The 20,955-nt window shown below is 34.9% G+C and overlaps 1 protein-coding gene across 13 annotated transcripts in view; it reads right to left on the bottom strand.

Annotated features, from left to right (window-relative positions):
* COL24A1 (collagen type XXIV alpha 1 chain) overlaps nucleotides 1-20,955 on the bottom strand; it is a 387,560-nt gene that overhangs the window by 241,935 nt on the left and 124,670 nt on the right. For all 13 annotated transcript variants that reach the window (XM_072754694.1, XM_072754691.1, XM_072754695.1 and 10 more), the window contains one exon: nucleotides 14,150-14,203. In XM_072754694.1, coding sequence (XP_072610795.1) covers nucleotides 14,150-14,203 — 54 coding nt within the window. The remainder of the gene's footprint in view (nucleotides 1-14,149; nucleotides 14,204-20,955) is intronic.

Here is a 20,955-nt window from a genome sequence, read left to right as displayed (position 1 = left end):
AATCTTTAGAAAATTTGTAAAATCTGAATTAAAAAACAAAACGAAACAAAACTAGTTATATGCTGTTTATAAGAAACACACCTAAAACAAAAATACAGGGAAATTTAAAGTCAAAAAAAGTAGAAAAATATAGTCAAGAGATTCACCAGCCCAAAAAGAGTTGAAATAATTAATGTTAGACATAGTAGACTTTAAAATAAAACAGATTATTAGAATTAAGAGGGTCACTAAATGATAGAAGGCTGTATTCACCAGGAAGAGATTAAAAACTCTTGATGTTTGTGCAACTTATAAATTTCAAATACATGAGGTAAAAATGAACAAATAAAAATAAATTGAGAAATCTAGTATTAGAGAGGGAAATTCTAACATATCTTTCAGAAATTAGTAGATCTAGCAAATAAAAATCAGTAGGAATAGAGAAGGCTGAAATAGCAAAATTACTTGATCTAATGGCCATATGTAGAACAATGAAGCCTCAAGTTGGAGTTTACAAATTCTTTACAAGCACACATGGAAAATTTGTGAAAATTAACCTCAAGAAAGAAAGGCCATAATTGTCTAACAACAGTATCGATTAAAAAATTGTATATACATAGTGGCTTACTCTATAGCAGTAAAAATAAATAAGCTGTAATTACATGCATCAACCTAGGGTACACAAAAAAGATAAGACTGAATGGCAGGAGCAAATCATTGAAGAACTTATGCGGTATAATTCCTTTTGTATGAATTTCCTAAACAAGGAAAACAACAAATATTATGAGAGTGTATACACAGATGGTAAAAGTACAGTGAAAAAAAGAGAGTGTTTATAAATGCAAGAAGGGAAGAAACAGACATGATTAGTGAGGGACACTCGAGAAGCTTATAAGTCTATTTCTTAATGTTAATATAGTTTTTTCATCATTATTTAAGCTATGCACATGTTTCATATTTGCCATATTAAATATGCAAATTCTTTAGCACAGATCACGTAGATTACAGATTAGGTCACAAAAGAAATCTTAAGACATATAATAAAATTGAAATTATATCAACTATCCTTTCTGATCTTAATGAAATGAAACTAGAAATCAAATAGCAGAAGGAAAACAAAAAAATTCACAAATAGGAGGAAATTAAATAATACTCTTGAATGTGGGAAACAGGCCTGCTGTATCATAAATAGATCTAAGAAAAAATTGAAATTATATCAACTATCCTTTCTGACCTTAATGAAATGAAACTAGAAATCAATAGCAGAAGGAAAACAAAAAAAGTCACAAATAGGAGGAAATTAAATAACACTCTTGAATGTGGGAAACAGGCCTGCTGTAACATAAATAGATCTAAGAAAAAAAAGAGGCTGTTAATACACGATCCTGAGAGGGGCACCTGGGTGGCTCAGTCAGTTAAGTATCTGCCTTCAGCTCAGGTCATGGTCCTGGGCTCCTGGGATCAAGTCCCTGCTGAGCAGGGAGCCTGCTTCTCTCTCTCTCTGCTGCTTCCCCTGCTTGTGCTCTCTCTCTTTCTCTCTCTCTCTCTCAAATAAATAAATAAAATCTTTAAAAAATATATATGATCCTGAAAAATGCATCCCATGATGTGACAAAGAGACATAGAAGAGCAGTAAGCCCTGAACGCAAGATGCAACCAACTAGAACACCAGAGTGGACTATTCATCATACTTGAAACTTCCTTGTGCACCCTACATGGGAGGGATGTTTGTTAGAAGTTATTTTAAGCCTGCCTCTTTGTATTACCCGACTTATCTAATGTAGAGATCTCTCTTTCAAATACATAGGGTTAAACAATGCATCTAGTAAAAGCAGCAGCCTTTATGAGCTTGGGACCTTTGCAGGCTTTGCATTGGTCCCCTGATCCCCACAGTATTTTGTGTCTGTCTCTTCTTTTATTCCGCGTGTGCACTGCACTTTCAAAAAAGAGATCAAAAGGGAAATTAGAAAATATTTTCAGATAAATGAGAATGAGAACACAATACACTAAAATTTATGGGATGCATAAAAATAGTACTAAGAGGGAATTTTAAAATGGTAAACACCTACATTAAAGAAAGATCTCAAATAAGCCACCTAACTTTACACCTCAAGAAACTGGAAAAAGAACAAACTAGGCCAAAGTTAGGAGATAAAAGGAAATAATAAAAATTAGAGCAGAAATAAGTGAAGAGAGAATAGGAAAACAACAGAAAAAATAATAAAACTAAAGGTTTTTTTAAAATCAACAAAATTGTGGACATTGCTGCTATAAACATCAGGGTGCAGGTGTCCTGGCATTTCATTGCATCTGCATCTTTGGGGAAAATAGCCAAACTGTGGAAGGAGCCTTGGTGTCCATCGAAAGATGAATGGATAAAGAAGATGTGGTTTATGTATACAATGGAATATTACTCAGCAATTAGAAACGACAAATACCCACCATTTGCTTCAACGTGGATGGAACTGGAGGGTATTATCCTGAGTGAAATAAGTCAATCGGAGAAGGACAAACATTATATGGTCTCATTCATTTGGGGAATATAAATAATAGTGAAAGGGAATAGAAGGGAAGGGAGAAGAAATGGGTAGGAAATATCAGAAAGGGAGACAGAACATGAAGACTCCTAACTCTGGGAAACGAACTAGGGGTGGTGGAAGGGGAGGAGGGCGGGGGGTGGGGGTGAATGGGTGACGGGCACTGAGGGGGGCACTTGATGGGATGAGCACTGGGTGTTATTCTGTATGTTGGCAAATTGAACACCAATAAAAAATAAATTTATTATTTAAAAAAATCAACAAAATTGACAAATGTCTATCTGGACTAACCAAAAGACTTAAAAAAATAAAAATATGAAAGAGGATCATAAGACACTAATATAAACAATTACACACAAACATATTAGATAACCTAGAAGACACAGATAAAACTCCAAGAAACATATATCCTATCAAAACTGAATCATGAAGAAATACAAAATCCAACAGATCTCTAACTTATAAGGAGATTGAATCAGTAATAAAAGACATTCCAGCCAGGAAAAGCACAGAACCATACAACTTCACTGGGAAAATTCCACGAAACATTAAAAAAAAAAAAAATTGCTGTAAATCCTTTTCAATCTCTCTCAAAAAGCTGAAAAGAAGAGAACACTTCCAAACTCATTTTATAAGGCCAGCATTACTCTGATACCAAAGCCAGACCAAGACACTACAAGAAAAGAAAATCACATGCCAAATTCTCTGATGAATATAGGTATAAAAATCCTCAAAAAAATACTAGCAAAAAAAAAAAAATACTACCAGAATGAATTCAACAGCACATTAGAGGACCATACACCATAACCAAATGGGATTCATTCCTAGGATGTAAGGATTGTTTATATATGAAAATCAATGTGATACACCATATTAACAGAACAAAAGATAAAAATAACATGATCATGTCAATAGATACAGGAAAAGCATTTGAAAAAATTCAATACCCTTTCATGATAAAATACTTGACAAACTAAAAAATAGGAGGAAATTACCTCAATCTAATAAAGGCCACATATGAAAAGTCCACAGTTACTATACTCAATAGTGGAAAACTGAAAGCCTTCCTCTAAGATTAAGAACAAGGCAAGAATGCTCATTCCCATCATTTCTACAAGTCCTAGATAGAGCAATTAATCCAGAAAGAAAAAAATGCACCCAAGTAGGAAAGGGAAAAGTAAAATTCCTGCTCAGAGATGACATACAAGATGACCTTGTATGTAGAAAATCCTAAAGATGTTACCAACATGTTGTTAGAACTAATAAATGAATTCAACCACGTTGCAGAATACAAAATCAATATACAAAAATCAGCTGCATTTGTATACATTGACAACAAACAATTTGAAAATGAAATAAGAAAAAAATCCCATTTACCATAGCATCAAAAACAATAAAATACTTAGGAATAAACTTAACCAAGGAGGTGAAAGACTTGTTAACACTGAAAATTACAAAACATTGGTGACAGAAATTAAAGATGACACAAATAGTGTAAAGATATGTCATGTTCATGGACTAGAAGACTTAATACTGTTAAAATATTCTACACTAACAAAAGCAATCTATAAATCCAATGTAATCCCTGGCAAGAACTCAATGGCAAATATAAAATTAACCAGTTCTATCATTCACGTGGAACCACAAAGAACCCTCAGTAGCCAAAACAATCTTGAGAAAGAAGAAAGCTGCAGGTCTCATATTTCTTTTTTTTTTTTAATCCCTGTTTGAATTTTAAAAATTTATTTATTTATGATAGAGAGAGAGAGAAAGAGAGGCAGAGACACAGGAAGAGGGAGAAGCAGGCTCCATGCAGGGAGCCCGATGTGGGACTTGATCCCGGGTCTTCAGGACCACAGCCTGGGCCGAAGCCAGCGCTAAACCGCTGAGCCACCCGGGCTGCCTGGTCTCACATTTCTTGACTTCAAAATATACTAAAACATTATAATAATTCAAACAGTTTGGTACTGGACAAATACACAAACCAATGAAACAGAATAGAGTACTCAGAAATAAAACCACACATATATGGTCAAATAGTCTTTGACAAGAGTGCTAAGACTATACAAGGGAAAAAAGACTGTCTCTTTAAGAAATGATGTTAGGAAAGCTGGATATGCAAAGGAATGAAATTGGATGCTATCTTATACAATACACACGAATCAATTCAAAATGCATTAAAGACTTACATAAGACCTAAAACCATAAAAATCCTAGAAGAAAACATTGGCAGAAAGTTCCATCACATTGGTGGTGGTACTGGTTTTTTAGATTTCACACAAAAGCAAAGGCAACAAAAGCAAAAATAGACTCATAAATATTTCTGCATAGAAAAAAAACAATGTAGTGAAAAGGCAGCTTACAAAATGGGAGAAAATATGTGTAAACCATAAATCTGATAAGTGTTTAATATCTAAAATATATAAGGAACTCCTAGAACCCAACAGCAAAACCAAATAACTTAAAATAATGGCCAAAGGACTTCAACAGAAACTTCTCCAAATAAAACATACAAACGACTGAGTATATATAAAAATGTTCAGCATCACTAATCATTAGGGAAATGCAAATCAAAGCCACAAAGAGACATCACCTCATACCTGTTACAATGACTATTATAAGCAAACAAACAGAAAATAAATGTTGACAGGATGTAGAGAAATTGAAATCCTTATGCACTGTTGGTGGGAATGTAAAATAGTGCAGCCTCTATGGAAAACTGTGTGGAGTTCCTCCAAAAATTAAAAATAGAACTACCATATGATCCAGTCACCACACTTCTGGGTATTTATCCAAAAGACTTGAAAATGGAATTTCAAAGAGATAACTGCACTCCCATGTTCAATACAGCATTACATAATAGCCTATAGCTGGAAACAACCTACATGCCCTTCGATGGGTGAATGGATAAAGAAAATGTGCATATTTAGACTACATATGCTGCATCATGGTTGAACCTTGAAGACCTTATGCTAAGGGAAATGAACCAGGCACAGGACAAATAATGTATAATTTTATGTATATGAGGTGCCTAAAATAGTCATTGTCATAGAAGCAGAAAGAATGATGGTTGCCATAGGTTAGGAGAGGTAGAAATGCAGAGTTGCTGTTCAGTGGGTATAGACTTTCAGTCATGCAAAGTAAAAATTGTCTAGAGATTTGGTGTACAACTATGTGCATATAGTTCACATTATTATACTACACACTTAAAAATTAGTTACGAGAGTAGATTTTATGTAATGTGTTTTTATCACAACAACAACAACAAAAATCTTCTATGGGCTTATTGGCTTATTAGTATTTAAACTTCTCAGCTTTATATTTAAGATATGTCACAATCTAACTCCTAACTTTCTTTTTAAGACAGGTAGGTCTATTTTACCCTCCATTCCTGTATTCATTTTTGTACCTGTTCTATAAAGACTCTCATTCCTTGATTCAATCCGGCCAAATCCAACCCAAACAACTCAACATCCTAATTTTTCTGTAAAGTTTCTCAGAAAAATGGCCATATTAGTCATTCTCTCCCCTTCCCTGAGCTCCTTATTGTCCACTTATGTGCTGCCTAGTTATGCTTTTTTTTTAACTTTTCACATGTGGAAATCTCACGCTTTCAGAAAATTACAAGTTCCTAGCAGACAGAAAGCCATGTTTTAAACTTGTTTTCAAGTAATTGCTTAATACAGTACATTGCCCATTGTACAATCTTGTACTTCTTAGCTGACTAAATGAAGTCTGGAGAATAAAATGGCTAATATCAGAAACCTTGATTTAGTATATGAAATGTGAATCTTCAGAGCAGGGTCAAGGTAATCTTAGAAAACTATTTAGAATTATACACTTTCCTTTTCCTAAGTTAGCTCACATTATCATACAGATAATCAATGACATTTTAATAATTCGGTGTGAAGGTTATTTCCATATTCTGTTACATAACTTCACAAATAGTAGGCTTTCTCTAAAAACTTATCAGAGATGTTATACAACAGAAAATACCAACCTGTTTTACCATCCTTAATTCCATAGCCAAGTAACAACACAAATCATTACAACAACAAATAAATTACTCCTCTGTTTACTGGAGAACAGAGAATATTTATCGGGTACTCACTTTCTGCAGTTAGCAGCAAAGGATGTGGTTTTTCTAATGTTACTTAAAAGCAGATGGCCAAATTGGGTGGCTTTTAAAAAAGGCTCGCCCTAAACCATGTTTTGTATCGACATACACATATACATACACACTCATTCTCACAATCAATAGAACCATAATCAACATAAGTTTCCAATCTTAGTTTGAGGTTTTTAGTCAACTGGCAGAAAGTGAAGAGAAAATAAAAGGCTTCTTTAGAGCTGTGCCAAATTGCTCTGGAAAGAACCCAATTGTTTTACAAATAGGGTAACCATGTATTTCACATAGAGTGCACATAATTGTCTTGATGATCACCTTAAATAGCCTTGACAGAGTTTTAGTAATTTTTATTGTCCCTACTTTCCAAATAAGATATGTATATTAAAATAAAAGAAGTTTTAAGATGCTTCCACGATACAGCGCACACTACTAAAAAAAATTCATCATGCTAATAGTGTCAGTATGTTTGACTCTGTTTTTCCCTTGTTTCTAAAAACAACTTCAATAAAACTAGGAAGCACCACAAAGAAAAACGTAACCAGACCCTTCTTAAACTACAACACTAAATCCCGTCCCTCTTCCTTCAAAATTTTCTGGTTCTTTTCATCTCTTCTAAAATATTTTATTTTAAAATTCAGTGATATGTAAACAACCAAATTAGTCTAATGACATTGTTGCTGATGAGGCTTCAAGTTCATGTTTATTGAATACATTTAGATAAAGAATCCACAAAGTGATTATTACTCATCGGAAATTCAACCACTGGTATTCAGTAAAACATCTAGTTTTCAGGGGTTTTGTCCTGTTTAAACACTCTAATTCTAAGACTTAAATAAGGAATGAGAAGGAAGTTTTAAAGATCACTGTTGTAACATTATTCAAGAGATGAGTTGGTTTTCTTCAGTTTTCTGACATTTTTCTTGACAAAAGTGAATTTTGTTTGGAAACAAAATTTCCAAACTGAAAGGAATTTAGAAAGCTACCTGGTTCTTCACCTAGTATGACATGCATTCTTGAAAACATTAAGTTCAATTATTACTTCCTCTTAAAGTAATTCTCAATTGCCTAGGGCAGAATCTGTTTCTTAATTATGGAGGCTCTCATAGCACTTCAAATTTTTTGTATAGCATTTCTTACAACATTTTGTGATATTTTTTTTGGCATCTCTCACAAAACTGTTACCTCATCCAAGGGAGGAACCATAGTTTATTTATTTATTTATTTATTTTTAATTTATTTATTCAGAGAGAGAGAGAGACTGAGAGGCAGAGACACAGGCAAAGGGAGAAGCGGGCTCCATGCAGGGAGCCTGACACGGGACTCGATCCTGGGTCTCCAGGATCAGACCCCGGGCTGCAGGCGGCGCGAAACCGCTGCGCCATCGGGGGTGCCCGGAACCATAGTTTAGAAATCTTTATAATCTCACATTTACTACTTGGCCTAACACATAAGAGAAACTTAATATATGTTAAATAAATGAAATACTAAATGAATGGATGAATGGATGTGTTTATACATGCTTCAAGTTCCTAAGTATGCAGCAGGTGAAGGACTAAACATTACAGAAGTTATCAACTCCATTCTCTACATACCATTCTCTCTCAAAATCCCCTCATGCTACTATTTCTACTTTTAAGCTTGGTTTACTGCTATTTATTGATTATTTCTACCTTGATGTCAAACAGGTACTTCAAACTAAGTATACCCAAAATGAAACTTTTGTATTCCCCATCCACTAAAGCTACTCCTCCCATGTTCCCTATTTAAGTCAATAACTCAAGTCATAGTCTCAGTTTTATCTTTAGTTTCTCTTTCCCCCATCATCTTCATTTAATAAATTACCAAGTTGAATTGTTTCTATTTCCAAAATAGTTTTTGAATACAGTCATTCAATCAATCATCCATTCAGCCAAATTCTCCTGCATTCCTATCATAAGCTATGGATATTATTATGGTTATCATGATGTTTATAAAATCAATTAGTCTCTTCTCTCAAAAGCTCATAGCCTCATAAAGGGATAAGCAAGTCAGCAGTTATAATATATGTAAGTAACTGCTTGGTAGATTTTTTTCAGGAATACAGAGAAAGGATATCTTGATCAGACTTGTAAGAAACAGGAAATGCTTCCTGGATAATGTAGTATGTGATGTCTGTTAGCCAGATAAAGTAGGGCACAGGAAGGTAGAGAGATAACCAGACAAAAAGAACAGCACACTGGAAGCTTTGAGATTTGAACAAGTATGTCAGGGTTTGGCACTCCAAATAGTTTAGTTAGAGTAATGCTTTTGGAAGAGTGATGGTAATGTGATATAAACAATAGAGTTAAAAACAGAAGGTAGGTTATAAAGAGCCTTGTGTAAAAAGTAAAGAAGTATAAGCCTTAACCTGGAAGCTGTGGAAATCACTGAAGGATATAAACACAAGGGAGACATGATAAAATCTGTGCTTACAAATATTATTCCATCAGCAGCTTGGAAGCAGATTTGAAAAATTGCAGACTGAAAGCTAGGAAACAAATGAAGGATCATTACTAATGCTAGTCAAAGATAAAAAGGGCCTAGCCTACAACACTGGCAGTGAAAACGGGTTTTAATGGCAAAGGGGAAATTTTGATTCAAGGGAGAGATCAGCATAAAGGTGACAATTGATGGCATGAGGTTGTGCAGGAGGTAGAGAAGTTTTGATGTAAAACGTGTATGGAACTTGAATACTGAGGAAGAGGAAAAATATTTCTTCTATGGAGACAGAAAAGAGGGGAGAAATATTGCTTTCCATATATATATATACGGAAAGTTTGTAAGTGGCCAATAGGGTTGCCAGATAAAATACAGGATGTCCAGTTAAGTTTGAATTTCATATAAACAATGAATAATTTTTAGTGTAAATATGTTCCACATACTGCACTTTCATCCTCTCACAAGTTTCCTTTTCCTGAATGCCATACATCTCCCTTGTCTATATGCAAATTCCTATTCATTTGTCAAGTCAGCTCAAGCGCTACCTTCTCAGCAAAACATAATCTGAATTCCCTATCCCATTATTTGCACAGTGTTACATACTTTATATAATTCATATGGTCATTATAAAGTTTTCTTGCATAGCTTTTTCTATATTATAAGTTTTTTGAAAGTAGGGATCAACGCATTTTATCTTTGTCGATAGTCTAGCATCTAGCACAATGACTGTCATATAAGATGTAGTCAATAAATATTTGCTGATTGAATGTTCTATTTCAGATTTTTAAAATTCTTTTCTATCTTTTTCTAGTTTATCTACTTCTCTTCAGTCCCCCCCCCCTGTTTAAACCATCCTCCATACTGAACAAATGTACCTTTTTAAATGTAAATCACCTAGGATACTTTACTACTTAAATATCTATGATTGCTTCATGATGCCCATAGATAAAGTAGAAACACTTTATTTAGCATGGTATTGAATATTTTCCACAATTTCATCCCAAAGCTAAGTGGTTAAGAACTCAGACTTTAAAATCATGTCTGGGTTGAAATCCTAAGTCACTTGACAGTTATATGACGGTAAGGCATTACTTAACCATCTGTAAAATGGGGGTAATACCTACCCCATAATGTTGTAAAGATTAAGTGAGATGTGTGTAAGACATCTATTATAGTGCCACATACAGTATTTGTCACTATAGTAGACTAACAAATATAGCTATTATTAAAGCTCCATCTATCACTTCTTCTACACTCAAACTAACCTTCTACAGCAGCTATATTGTACTTCATAACCTGTCTATTCTCTAAACTTCAGGCTATTTCATCCTTTCATGTCTTTATTAACAATACTTGATTTGTTTATAATGCTCATTCTATGTGAGTCTGCATATTGAAACCTTGATATTTAAACTTAGTGGAGAGGCAATCCAAAACAGTGGGAAAAAAAAACAACAACCTTGAACTCACCTCCTCCCATGCACACAGCAAATTTATGACTACATATAGAATAAGTCTTCTCAAGAAAAACTGAAGGTTCATTGAACAACTTCTATACAACAAAAGATAAAGGACTGCACACATCAGGGTGGGAGAGATAAAGGAAAGGTAACAGTGGGAACTCCACTCCCATTGTGGTAACCTGCAGCAGGGAGAGATACTACTGAGGAGTTCACATTCAGATATTGCCCACTATGAGGCACAGAAGAAGAGCAGTGGTTTAAAGGGAAACTAGACTATAAGTGAAGGAAATTAATTTACTAATCCTAGAGTGACTGCCAAATGGGTAGGAAATTGCTGGAACTCTCCCCAAAATCAAGAGCTGGTGAGCACCATGTTTTATGTTATCCTTCCACTTTGATGGCACAGATAGGGTAGGGTACAGGTGCTCTAGCTAATCTGCTAGTGCCATCTCAGAGCTCCTGGTGTCCTTGCCCACCTCAGCTTCAGTTGTCCCCAAAATATGGCCCCAGTACAGCATGCCTGAGGCCCCCACAGCTGTGCCCACCTCAGTTCCAACTGTCCTATTCATATAGCCTTGGCACAGCATGCTCTGGGACCCTGCAGCATTTGTCTGATCTAGCAATCCCATCAAACGGGTCCTGGTAGTTTGCCTGGGAACCCCCTAGCCTGTGCCTATATCAGCCCCAGCCACCCCATCAAGTCAGCCCCAACATGACATGCTATGGGACTACATAGCCTGTACCTGATACAACCACGCAACAAGTTGGGACTGGCACAGGACAACCTGGGCCTCCCCCTACCCCAGCCTGTGCCCACTCCATCTGTCTAACCAAAGCAACCCCTCACACAGCATGCCCAGAAACCCTCCTGGTCCTACTCCAGCTCTAATGTCCTGTTAATACGGCTAAAGTACAGTGCTTCCCAGAACCCTCCTGACCCACGACCATCAAAGCTGCCAGACATCCAAGTCCAGGAAGCAATAAGAGTCCCTAAAGAATGAACCCACACATATTTTAGTTAAAAATATTATAATCAAAATGGCAAAAGTTAAAGACAGAATCTTAAAGGCAGTAAGAGAGGGTACATGCATGGCTCAGTCAGTTAAGCATTCAATTCTTGACTTCAGCTCAGGTCCTAATCCCAGGGTTGTGAAATTAAGCCCCATATCAGGCTCTGTGCTGGGTGTGTAGCCTGCTTGGGACTCTTTCTCTTCCTCTTCCTCTGCCCCCACTACTCCCAGCTCACACATACTCTCTCAGTTTCAAAAGAGAGTGAGAAATGAGGAAAGAAAAAAGAAAAAGGGAGGGAGGGAGAGAGGGAGGAAGGACGAAAAGAAAGAAAGAAAGAAAGAAAGAAAGAAAGAAAGAAAGAAAAGAAAAGAAAAGAAAAAAGAAAGAAAGAAAAGAAGGAAAAGAGAAAGAAAGAAAGAAAGAAAGAAAGAAGAAAGAAAGAAAGAAAGAAAGAAAGAAAGAAAGAAAGAAAGAAAGAAAGAAAAGCAGTCAGCAAAAGAAAAAAAAAATCATGTACAAGGGAAATACCATAAGACTGTCAGCTAATTTTTCAGCAGAGACTCTGGAGGTCAGAAGAGAGTAGCAGGATATATTGAAAGTGCTGAAAGGGAAAAATTTATACCCAAGAATACTCTACCCAGCAAGGCTATCATTCAGAATTAGAGAACAGATGAAGAGTTTCCCAGACAAGGAAACTAAGGAAGTTCATCGCCACTAAACTAATCTTACAAAAAAAGTTAAAGAATCTTGAAAAAGAAAAGCCCAGAATTAGAAATAAAATATATGAGGGCAGCCCCAGTGGCTTAGCGGTTTAGCGCTGTCTTCAGCCCAGGGCATGATCCTAGAGTCCTGGGATAGAGTCCCACATCAGGCTCCCTGCATGGAGCCTGCTTCTCCCTCTGTCTATATCTCTGCCTTTCTCTCTCTCTGTGTCTCTCATGAATAAATAAATTTAAAAATCTTAAAAACAAAAGAAAATATATGAAAGAAAAAAATCCCACTGGTAAAAGCAAATATATACGGTAAAGGAGTAGATCAGCCACTTAAAAAGTTAGCATAAAGATTTAAAGACAAAAATAATAAAATCCCTGCACAGCGTTGATAAGAATGTAAATTACTACAGCCATTTTGGAAAACAGTATGGAATTTCCTCAAAAAAATCAAAAGGGGCAGCCCGGGTGGCTCAGCGGTTTAGCGCCACCTTCAGCCCAGGGCGTGATCCTGGGGTCCCGGGATTGAGTTCCACGTTGGGCTGGCTCCCTGCATGGAGCCTGCTTCTCCCTCTGCCTGTGTTTCTGCCTCTCTCTCTCTCTCTGTGCGTCTCTCATGAATAATAAATAAAATCGTAAAAAAAAAAATCAAAAGAGAACTATCATATGATCCAATAATTCCACTTCTGGGTATTTATCCAAACAAAATCAAAACACCAACTGAGAGATATGCACCCCTATATTCATTGCAGCATTACCTGCAATAGTCAAATATGGAAGCAAATATGGAAGTGTCCATTGATAGATGAGTGGAAAAAAAGATGCGATAGACATATACAACGGAACATTATTCCATCATAAAAAAGAATGAAATCTTCCTATTTTTTTTTTTTTTGTAATCTTGCTATTTGTGACAACATGCATGGAACTAGAGGATATTATACTATGTGAAATAAGTCAAAGATAAATATCACATGATTCCACTTGTATGTAGAATCTAAAAACTAAAAATGAACAAATAAAACAGAAACAGTTGCACAAACTGTTGATTACCACAGAGGAGAGGGGTCAGGGCAGGGAGGCAAAATAGGTGAAGGGCTTAAGAGATATAAACTTCCAGTTAGAAAATCAGCGAGCAGGTCATAGGAAGATCATGTACAGAACAGAGAATAAAGTCAATAATATTTCAATAACTTTATATGATGACAGATAGTAACTATGCTAACAGAATAAGATATTACAATTATACTTCAATAAATAAAAAAGAACTAAAATTTTGTAAATTTCTAGTAATATATATGTGACAACAGTAAAGGAAGTTAAAAATGCTTAGGTTTCTTCAGTTATTTTGTGCTATATATAATTTCTAGGATACTATAGGCTTTCTTATATTTTAATCAGAGGATATTTTATGGATCCTAAAGGGTTTCAGCAGCCAGAAAACTCTCATCCATTTATCGTAGATTGTGGCTTTTTAGATTTTTTTCATCTCTTCCAAGAAATCCTTTTTTCAGTGATTTATGTTTTTTTTAAATATTATCTCTCTAATCTATGTCTGTACAGAAGAAGGAAAATCATTGTCAATGACCTGAACCAAGAAGTTGGATAATATACTCTAACTAAATAAAGGGTGCCAAAAGAACAACCAAACATGCAAGCTGCTTCCTGATTATCTTGAAATACGCTGAACAGTTCATTAAATGCACCTGAGATAGCTCAAAAATATCCAGACATGTACTGATATTCTTAAAGTAGTTTTTTTTACCGATTCATTGATATTTGAGATTAAAAAAAAACCTCTAAATATAATGCTTTTTTCTCTTTTTTTCTTTCTTTCTTTCTTTCTTTTTTTTTTTTTTTTACCTTTAATCCTTCAGGGCCATTCTGTCCAGGAATCCCAATATCTCCTGGAAAACCCTAGGGAACACAAAAATATAGAGTTTACTCAATAGCTATTACTGTATATCTGTTAAACATATGAAAATTTCCTTTGCCATTCTCTCATGCCAGGTTAAAGTAATTTTTACTGCTCAAAAACTCAATATTAAAGGTGAATTATTAGGCAGTTGTTTTAACACTGGAATACAAAATTGACAAAGTATACTAAAGCAGAACTTCACTAGCTATTCAGAAACAATCTTCAGACCCAAAGAATATTCTCTAATTCAGTCTAAGAGAACCAAAGTCTCATTCCAAAACCATCTACAACATTGCAAAAGGTTCATAATAGGTCCTTTCAATGACACCCAAGGATTAGGTGAATGTAATGTTAAATTCACTGTTTACTAACTACATGTTAACTTATAGATTTTTGTTAGGTAGAAATGCAAATAACTTCTGTCTTGTGAAAAAAATAACCATAAAGGTTATTAAAGGTTATAAGTTGGTATACAGGATATTAATCAGTTGTGTATCTAACAATCATCTTAATCTAACATTCCCATATTTAATCGTTAATAAATACCTGGTTCTTCAAATTCTCTCAAATTCATCTTAGCATCGTATTGGTTTCATCATTAATGAGTTCAAAAAAATTTTCCACCCATGTTTACTTTATATTTGCCTGAGAATCACAATTTTTTAGTTTTTGGAAATTATATTTTAACTAAAATAGTTGACTCAAGAAATAGAAAGGGGCTGTAGTGTTAAATAAAACTGTGCTGGGGAAAAGTCTAGAGTGTTGCTCTAAAATGGTTAGATCAATCAATGTTCTTGCTAAAATAATGAATTAGAATGTGATTCATCATGATCAGTTTCAAGAATGAGAATAAGCTCGTAAGTGTAGTTTTACCTCTATTGATTTTGTCACAGATAAAGCTGTTTCAATACTTCCTGCTGATTTGGGCAAAGGAAGAGAAGGCAAGACAAGTATAAGAATCAGCATAATTTTTTTAAAAGATTTTATTTGATATATTTGAGAGAGAAAGAATGAGCAGGGGGAAAGGCAAAGGGAGAAGCAAACTCCCTGCTGAGCATGGAGCCCAATGTGGGGCTCAATCCCAGGACCCTGAGATCATGACCTGAGTCAGTCAGATGCTTAACAGAATGAGCCACCCAGGAGTCCCCAAGAATCAGCATCTTAAAAAGTAAAAGTTGCAAGTAAATATGATTTTGAGCTAGAAAAAGTAGTTCAGTGAAGAAGTAAATATGATGGTAATAAAAATGTCCACAAGTAACCTCGAATCACAAGGTTGATTTTAGAATACTCACCCTGGGAAGATAAATCAAAAGAGAGTAATACTAACTCATCCAATCAAGATCAGGACATAAATGCCTTGATTCTGATTTAAAATGTGTATTCTAGGGGTGCCTGGGTGACTCAGCACTTAAGCATCTGCCTTCGGCTCAGGATGTCCCTGCACGGAGCCTGCTTCTCTCTCTGCCTATATCTCTGCCTCTCTCTCTCTCTCTCTCTCTCTCTCTCTGTATCTCTCATGAATAAATAAATAAAATCTTTTAAAAAATGTGTATTCTATGGAGAAAAATATTACTTAGGGACATCTGTGGCAAGAGAAAAGTCAATGATAACAGAAAAACTGGTCACAGGACCAGATTTAAGATTGGGAATAGAATATGTTTAATACAGACTTGTTGATTGCTTTTCTAATTAAAGGAAATCAGGTTCACTTATGCTTTCTCTAAATAATTTTCCCTCATCTTTCTTCACCTGGAAGACTTCTGTTATAAAATTGAGTAACATTTTTTCCACGTTTTTATTTAAATTTCAGCTAGTTAACATACAGTGCAATACTAATTTTAGGTGTAGAATTCAATGATTCATCACTTACATTCAAGACCCAGTGCTCATCCCAAGTGTCCTCCTTAATACTCACCACCTGTTTAATCCATCCCCCCTGCCAACCTCCCCTCCAGTAACCATCAGTTTGTTCTCTATAGTCAAATTATGGAAGAAGCCCAAATATCCATCAACTGATGGATCATCAACTGATGAATAGATTAAGATGTGGCATGGAATAGTGCTCAGCCATAAAAGAAATGAAATCTTGCCATTTGCAATGACATGGTCGCAGCTACAGAGTATTATGCTAAGGGAAATGCCAGCCAGAGAGACAATTATCATATGATTTCACTTATATGTGGAATTTAAGAAACAAAACAAATGAACATAAAGAGAAAAAAAAAGACAAACCAAAAAAATTGAATAATATTTTGCTTCCAAATCTTTTTTTGATCCCCAAACCATTACTGAGGTCTCTTCTAAGAAATCTCACACCATCCTAGAGTCCTACAAGGTCATTCAATGTAGTGCTATATTATTTTCTTCAACAGATTGGAAGCTTCTTGAAGGCAGTTTTATGTCTTACGAACTATAATATTTTGGACAACTAGTATAACATCTGGCACATAGTAAGTGCTAAAAGATTTGTTTTGTTTTTGCTGTCATTGTTGAGTGACTGACTTGTTTCCTTTGGGGGGAAAAAAACATGTCTGGTAGCTACTTTTGGGCTTGGGTACTGGTTTACAACCACTGGTTCAGAGCATCCTCATGGATAAATTCATAGTTCCTGTCCATCCTGCAGAAGAGCCTGAAACACCCTGTCATTCTAGAAAGCAAGAAGACTATAAAAAGTGTCAAATCTAAGGTTATATTAAAAAAACTGAGGGGGGATTGAAGAAGATAACATTGGGTAGATATGGGATAATATGAACTTCAGTAAGAACAAGAATTACAATGGATTGAAACATATCAAATATGTTTAAATTCATAAGTTGGTAATGATACAACAATTAAAGAACTGTCCACTTATAGAGGATGAAAGGAAGTTAACTCCTTATTTTGAAAACTGGTTTAGATAGGTGAAGAATCAGGCATTTATTCTACTTTTCCCATATATACTGTGCCACTACTAACCAAATAGTAGATGAGGAGATGTATTCAGCTAACAAATAAAAAAGGAATGATACAGCAAACATGTCTCTATTTTGCAATCCCCTAAATCTAATACATCTGGGCAGATGAGTAATCAGCTGTTACTAACACCATAAAAAAAAGAGAGAGATAACTGGACATCATGTGCTTTCTGATGAAAGAACACAGTATCGCCTATAGTCTCACCAAAAACAAACAAAAAATGAATGTGGCCAGGCCTCTGTAAGTGACTATCCAGGTCACATGATGGGGGATCTTTAACAGCTAAATTATAAGGGGGGAAAAGGGAATGGAAAGAAAGCTTGTACACTGAATGACATATTAATAAGATAAGCTTACATCATAGTTTTAAAAGATGCACACGTGAATGACAAACCATAAAAGAAAAAAGCACTGCCAAGTTTTGGGAGAGAGAAAGGTTTGTGGTTGGGTTGTGATTCAAAAAAGCTTCTGGGGATAACTGGCAGTTCTATCCTGACCTGTGTAGCAGTTAAAATAGTGTCTGTGTTACAACTGCTTGTGATACACATTTGTTTTATATAGTTCTGCATCTGTGTTTTATTTTTCAATAAGACAGCAAGAAAAAGTTTATTGATGTGACTTCTGGGTAAACATGGAATATTAAGTATATGCATGAATATCTGTTCCTTCTTAGACATTAAAATAATAGTAAAGCAATATTAAAAAGACATAAAGTGCCAAAGACTAGGGGAATTAGAGACAACAAGATGTCAATAATTCAGAAGCCTTTTATTTCTTTTTGTTATCTGGTTGCTGTGGCTAGGACTTCCAGTACCAAACCAAGTAAGAGTGGTGAGAGTTGACATCCTGACTTGTTCCTGATCATAGAGGAAAAGCACTCACCTATCAGAATGGCTAAAATCAACAACACATGAAACAACAGGGGTTGGTAATAATGCGGAGAAAAAGGAGCCTTCTTGCATTGTTGATGGAAATGCAAACTGGCCAAGCAGCTTTGTAAAAGAGTATGGAGGTTCCACAAAAAGTTAAAAATAGAACTACCCTATGATCCAGCAATCATACTTCCAGGTATTTATCCAAAGAATACAAAAATACTAAATCAAAGGGACACATGCATCCCAATGTTTACAGTGGCATTATCTACAATAACCAGATGTGGAAATAGCCCAAAAGTCCATCTACTAATTAAAGGAAAAGAAGTGAGGTACACTCGCACACATATACACACAATGGAATATTACTCAGCCATACAAAAAAAATGAAATCTTGAAATCTGCAATGACATAGATGTAGCTAGAGAGTATTATGCTAAGCAAAATAGGTCAGTCAGAGAAAGACAAATACCATATGATTTTGCTAATATGTGAAATCTAAGAAACAAACAAGCAAAGGGAAAATAAAAGAGAGAAGGGGCAAACCAAGAAATAGACTCTTAACTATAGAGATCACAGTGATGGCTAATCTAGGGGAGACGGGAGAGGAAAATAAGTGATGGGGATTAAGAAGTGCACTTGCTGTGATGAGCACCGGGTGATGTATGGAAGTGCTAAATGACTATACTGTACACCTGGAACTAGTATTATACTATTATGTTAACTGAAACTTAAATAAAAACTTTTTAAAAAAGATATTGATAATCTGATCTTATAGTCATATCAGTTGAATTTTTAAAATTAAAACTTTATTTGAAAGCTCAGAAACACATCAGTACAGCTATTAAAAGGAGAAAAAAATTATATTTTCTTCTCAAATAGGACACTTTAGAAACTTAACCACAGAACATTTTTATTATGTTAAAAGTTCCTATCTGGGTTACTACCAAGTAAAGGTCTTACCTTTTAAACAACAGATTTTAAAATACAAAAATTAGAATTAACTGGCTCAACTGAACTTTAATGATAACATGTATATAAAAGAATTTTTTTAACCTCTCAGATTTACCATTCAAAATGTAAATCAAATGACAAGACATGGTTGTCCTTACCAAGAAACAACATTTCAAAGAACTTACTGATTGAAAGATAAAAAGTACATCACTCAGGGATCCCTGAGTGGCGCAGCGGTTTGGCGCCTGCCTTTGGCCCAGGGCGCGATCCTGGAGACCCGGGATCGAATCCCACGTCAGGCTCCCGGTGCATGGAGCCTGCTTCTCCCTCTACCTGTGTCTCTGCCTCTCTCTCTCTCTCTGTGACTATCATAAATAAATAAAAATTAAAAAAAAAAAGTACATCACTCAGAGTATAATTTCCATTAAAATATTATGTTGGCATGAAACTATACAGGAAAAAAATTAAAAACAAAAATCTGATAAAGATGCTTTAATTATCTGTTTTAGTTTGAAATAATTTGGAAACCTTTGAAAAGTCAAAATGGTTTCTCCACAGTATGTTTCATTATTTCATTATCTCAGTTAAGTCATCACTTCACAATTAAAAATACATCTTAGTGAGGAGAAGAAAGAGTAGCCTCCTTTCTGGTGCCTTTATTTTAGGCTGAGATATAACTGACATACAACATTATATTAATATCAGCTGTAAAACACATTCATTTACATGCATATATATTGTGAAATGCTTACCACAATGTCTAGTTAAATCTATCACTACAAATGGTTTTATTTTCTTTTTTTTATCTTATGATGAGAACTTTTAAGATCCACTCCCTTAATAACTTTTGGCAAGAGTTAGAAGTTTGGAAACTAGAGTGTCTAATAGACTAAGTATGTGATATTCTATGACATACATTGAGCACTTTCATATTTCTTTGATAAGAGTTAGAAAGTCTCTCTTATCTACCAAATTTTTAGTCCTCCCGTTAAAAAATGGTAAATGGATAGACAATCTACAAATAAACCCAATGGATAAACTAATTTTGGCATATTGGAAAATGAAACAACCTGGATGTGGCAACTTGGATGAATATTGAATGTGTTGTATATTCTTGTCTCCTTTGTCATAGATTGCACATAGGTGGGTTTATTTCTGGGACTTCTGTTCCACTGATCTATGTCTCTGGTTTTAACACTAATATCATACTGTTTTGATTATTATAGCTTTGTAATATAGTTTGAAATCTAGAAGTGTGATGCCTGCCTCCATCTTTGTTCTTCTTTCTTCAGATTGCTTTGGCATTTCAAGGTCACTTGTGGTTATACACGTTTTAGGACTATTTGTTCTTTTTTCTGTGAAAAACACTATTAGAATTAGAGTTTGCACTGAATCTGTAGATAGGTTTGGGTAGTATGGACATTTTAACAATATTAATTCTTCCAATCCATGAGCATGACATATCTCTCCATTTTATGTGTGTCTTCTTCAATTTCTTTCATCAATGTCTTACAGTTTTCAGTGTACATGTTTTTCACCTCCTTGATTAAATTTACTCCTAGAGATTTTATTCTTTTTGATGCAATTGTAAATGAGATTGTTTTCTTAATTTTCTCTTTCTGATAGTTCATTATTAGTGTAAAGAAACACGGGTAAATTTTGAATGCTGATTTTATATACCTTCTTAATAGAAATAGACTAATCACTAATTTCTATCAAGAAGCAGAAAAGTGAAGTGGCTTTAAAAATAGTAAGTGAAAATGTGTCATCTGTTTTTAGACTCCTCACATCTGTTTACAGCACTGAGAAGAGTGACTCAGCACTCCCTCAAGTAAAACCATTGTTTTATTATTCTCTAATCACTAAAGGTTGGAAACAAATTCACACGCATTTTTTTCAAGCAAAATCTGGGAACCAAAGTACTAGAGATTCCAATAGTTTCCTGGGAAATCATAAGAGTACAATATGGT

Source organism: Vulpes vulpes, chromosome 3 (assembly GCF_048418805.1).
Source record: "Vulpes vulpes isolate BD-2025 chromosome 3, VulVul3, whole genome shotgun sequence".
Taxonomy (NCBI): domain Eukaryota; kingdom Metazoa; phylum Chordata; class Mammalia; order Carnivora; family Canidae; genus Vulpes; species Vulpes vulpes.
This window is presented reverse-complemented; position numbering and strand designations above follow the sequence as displayed.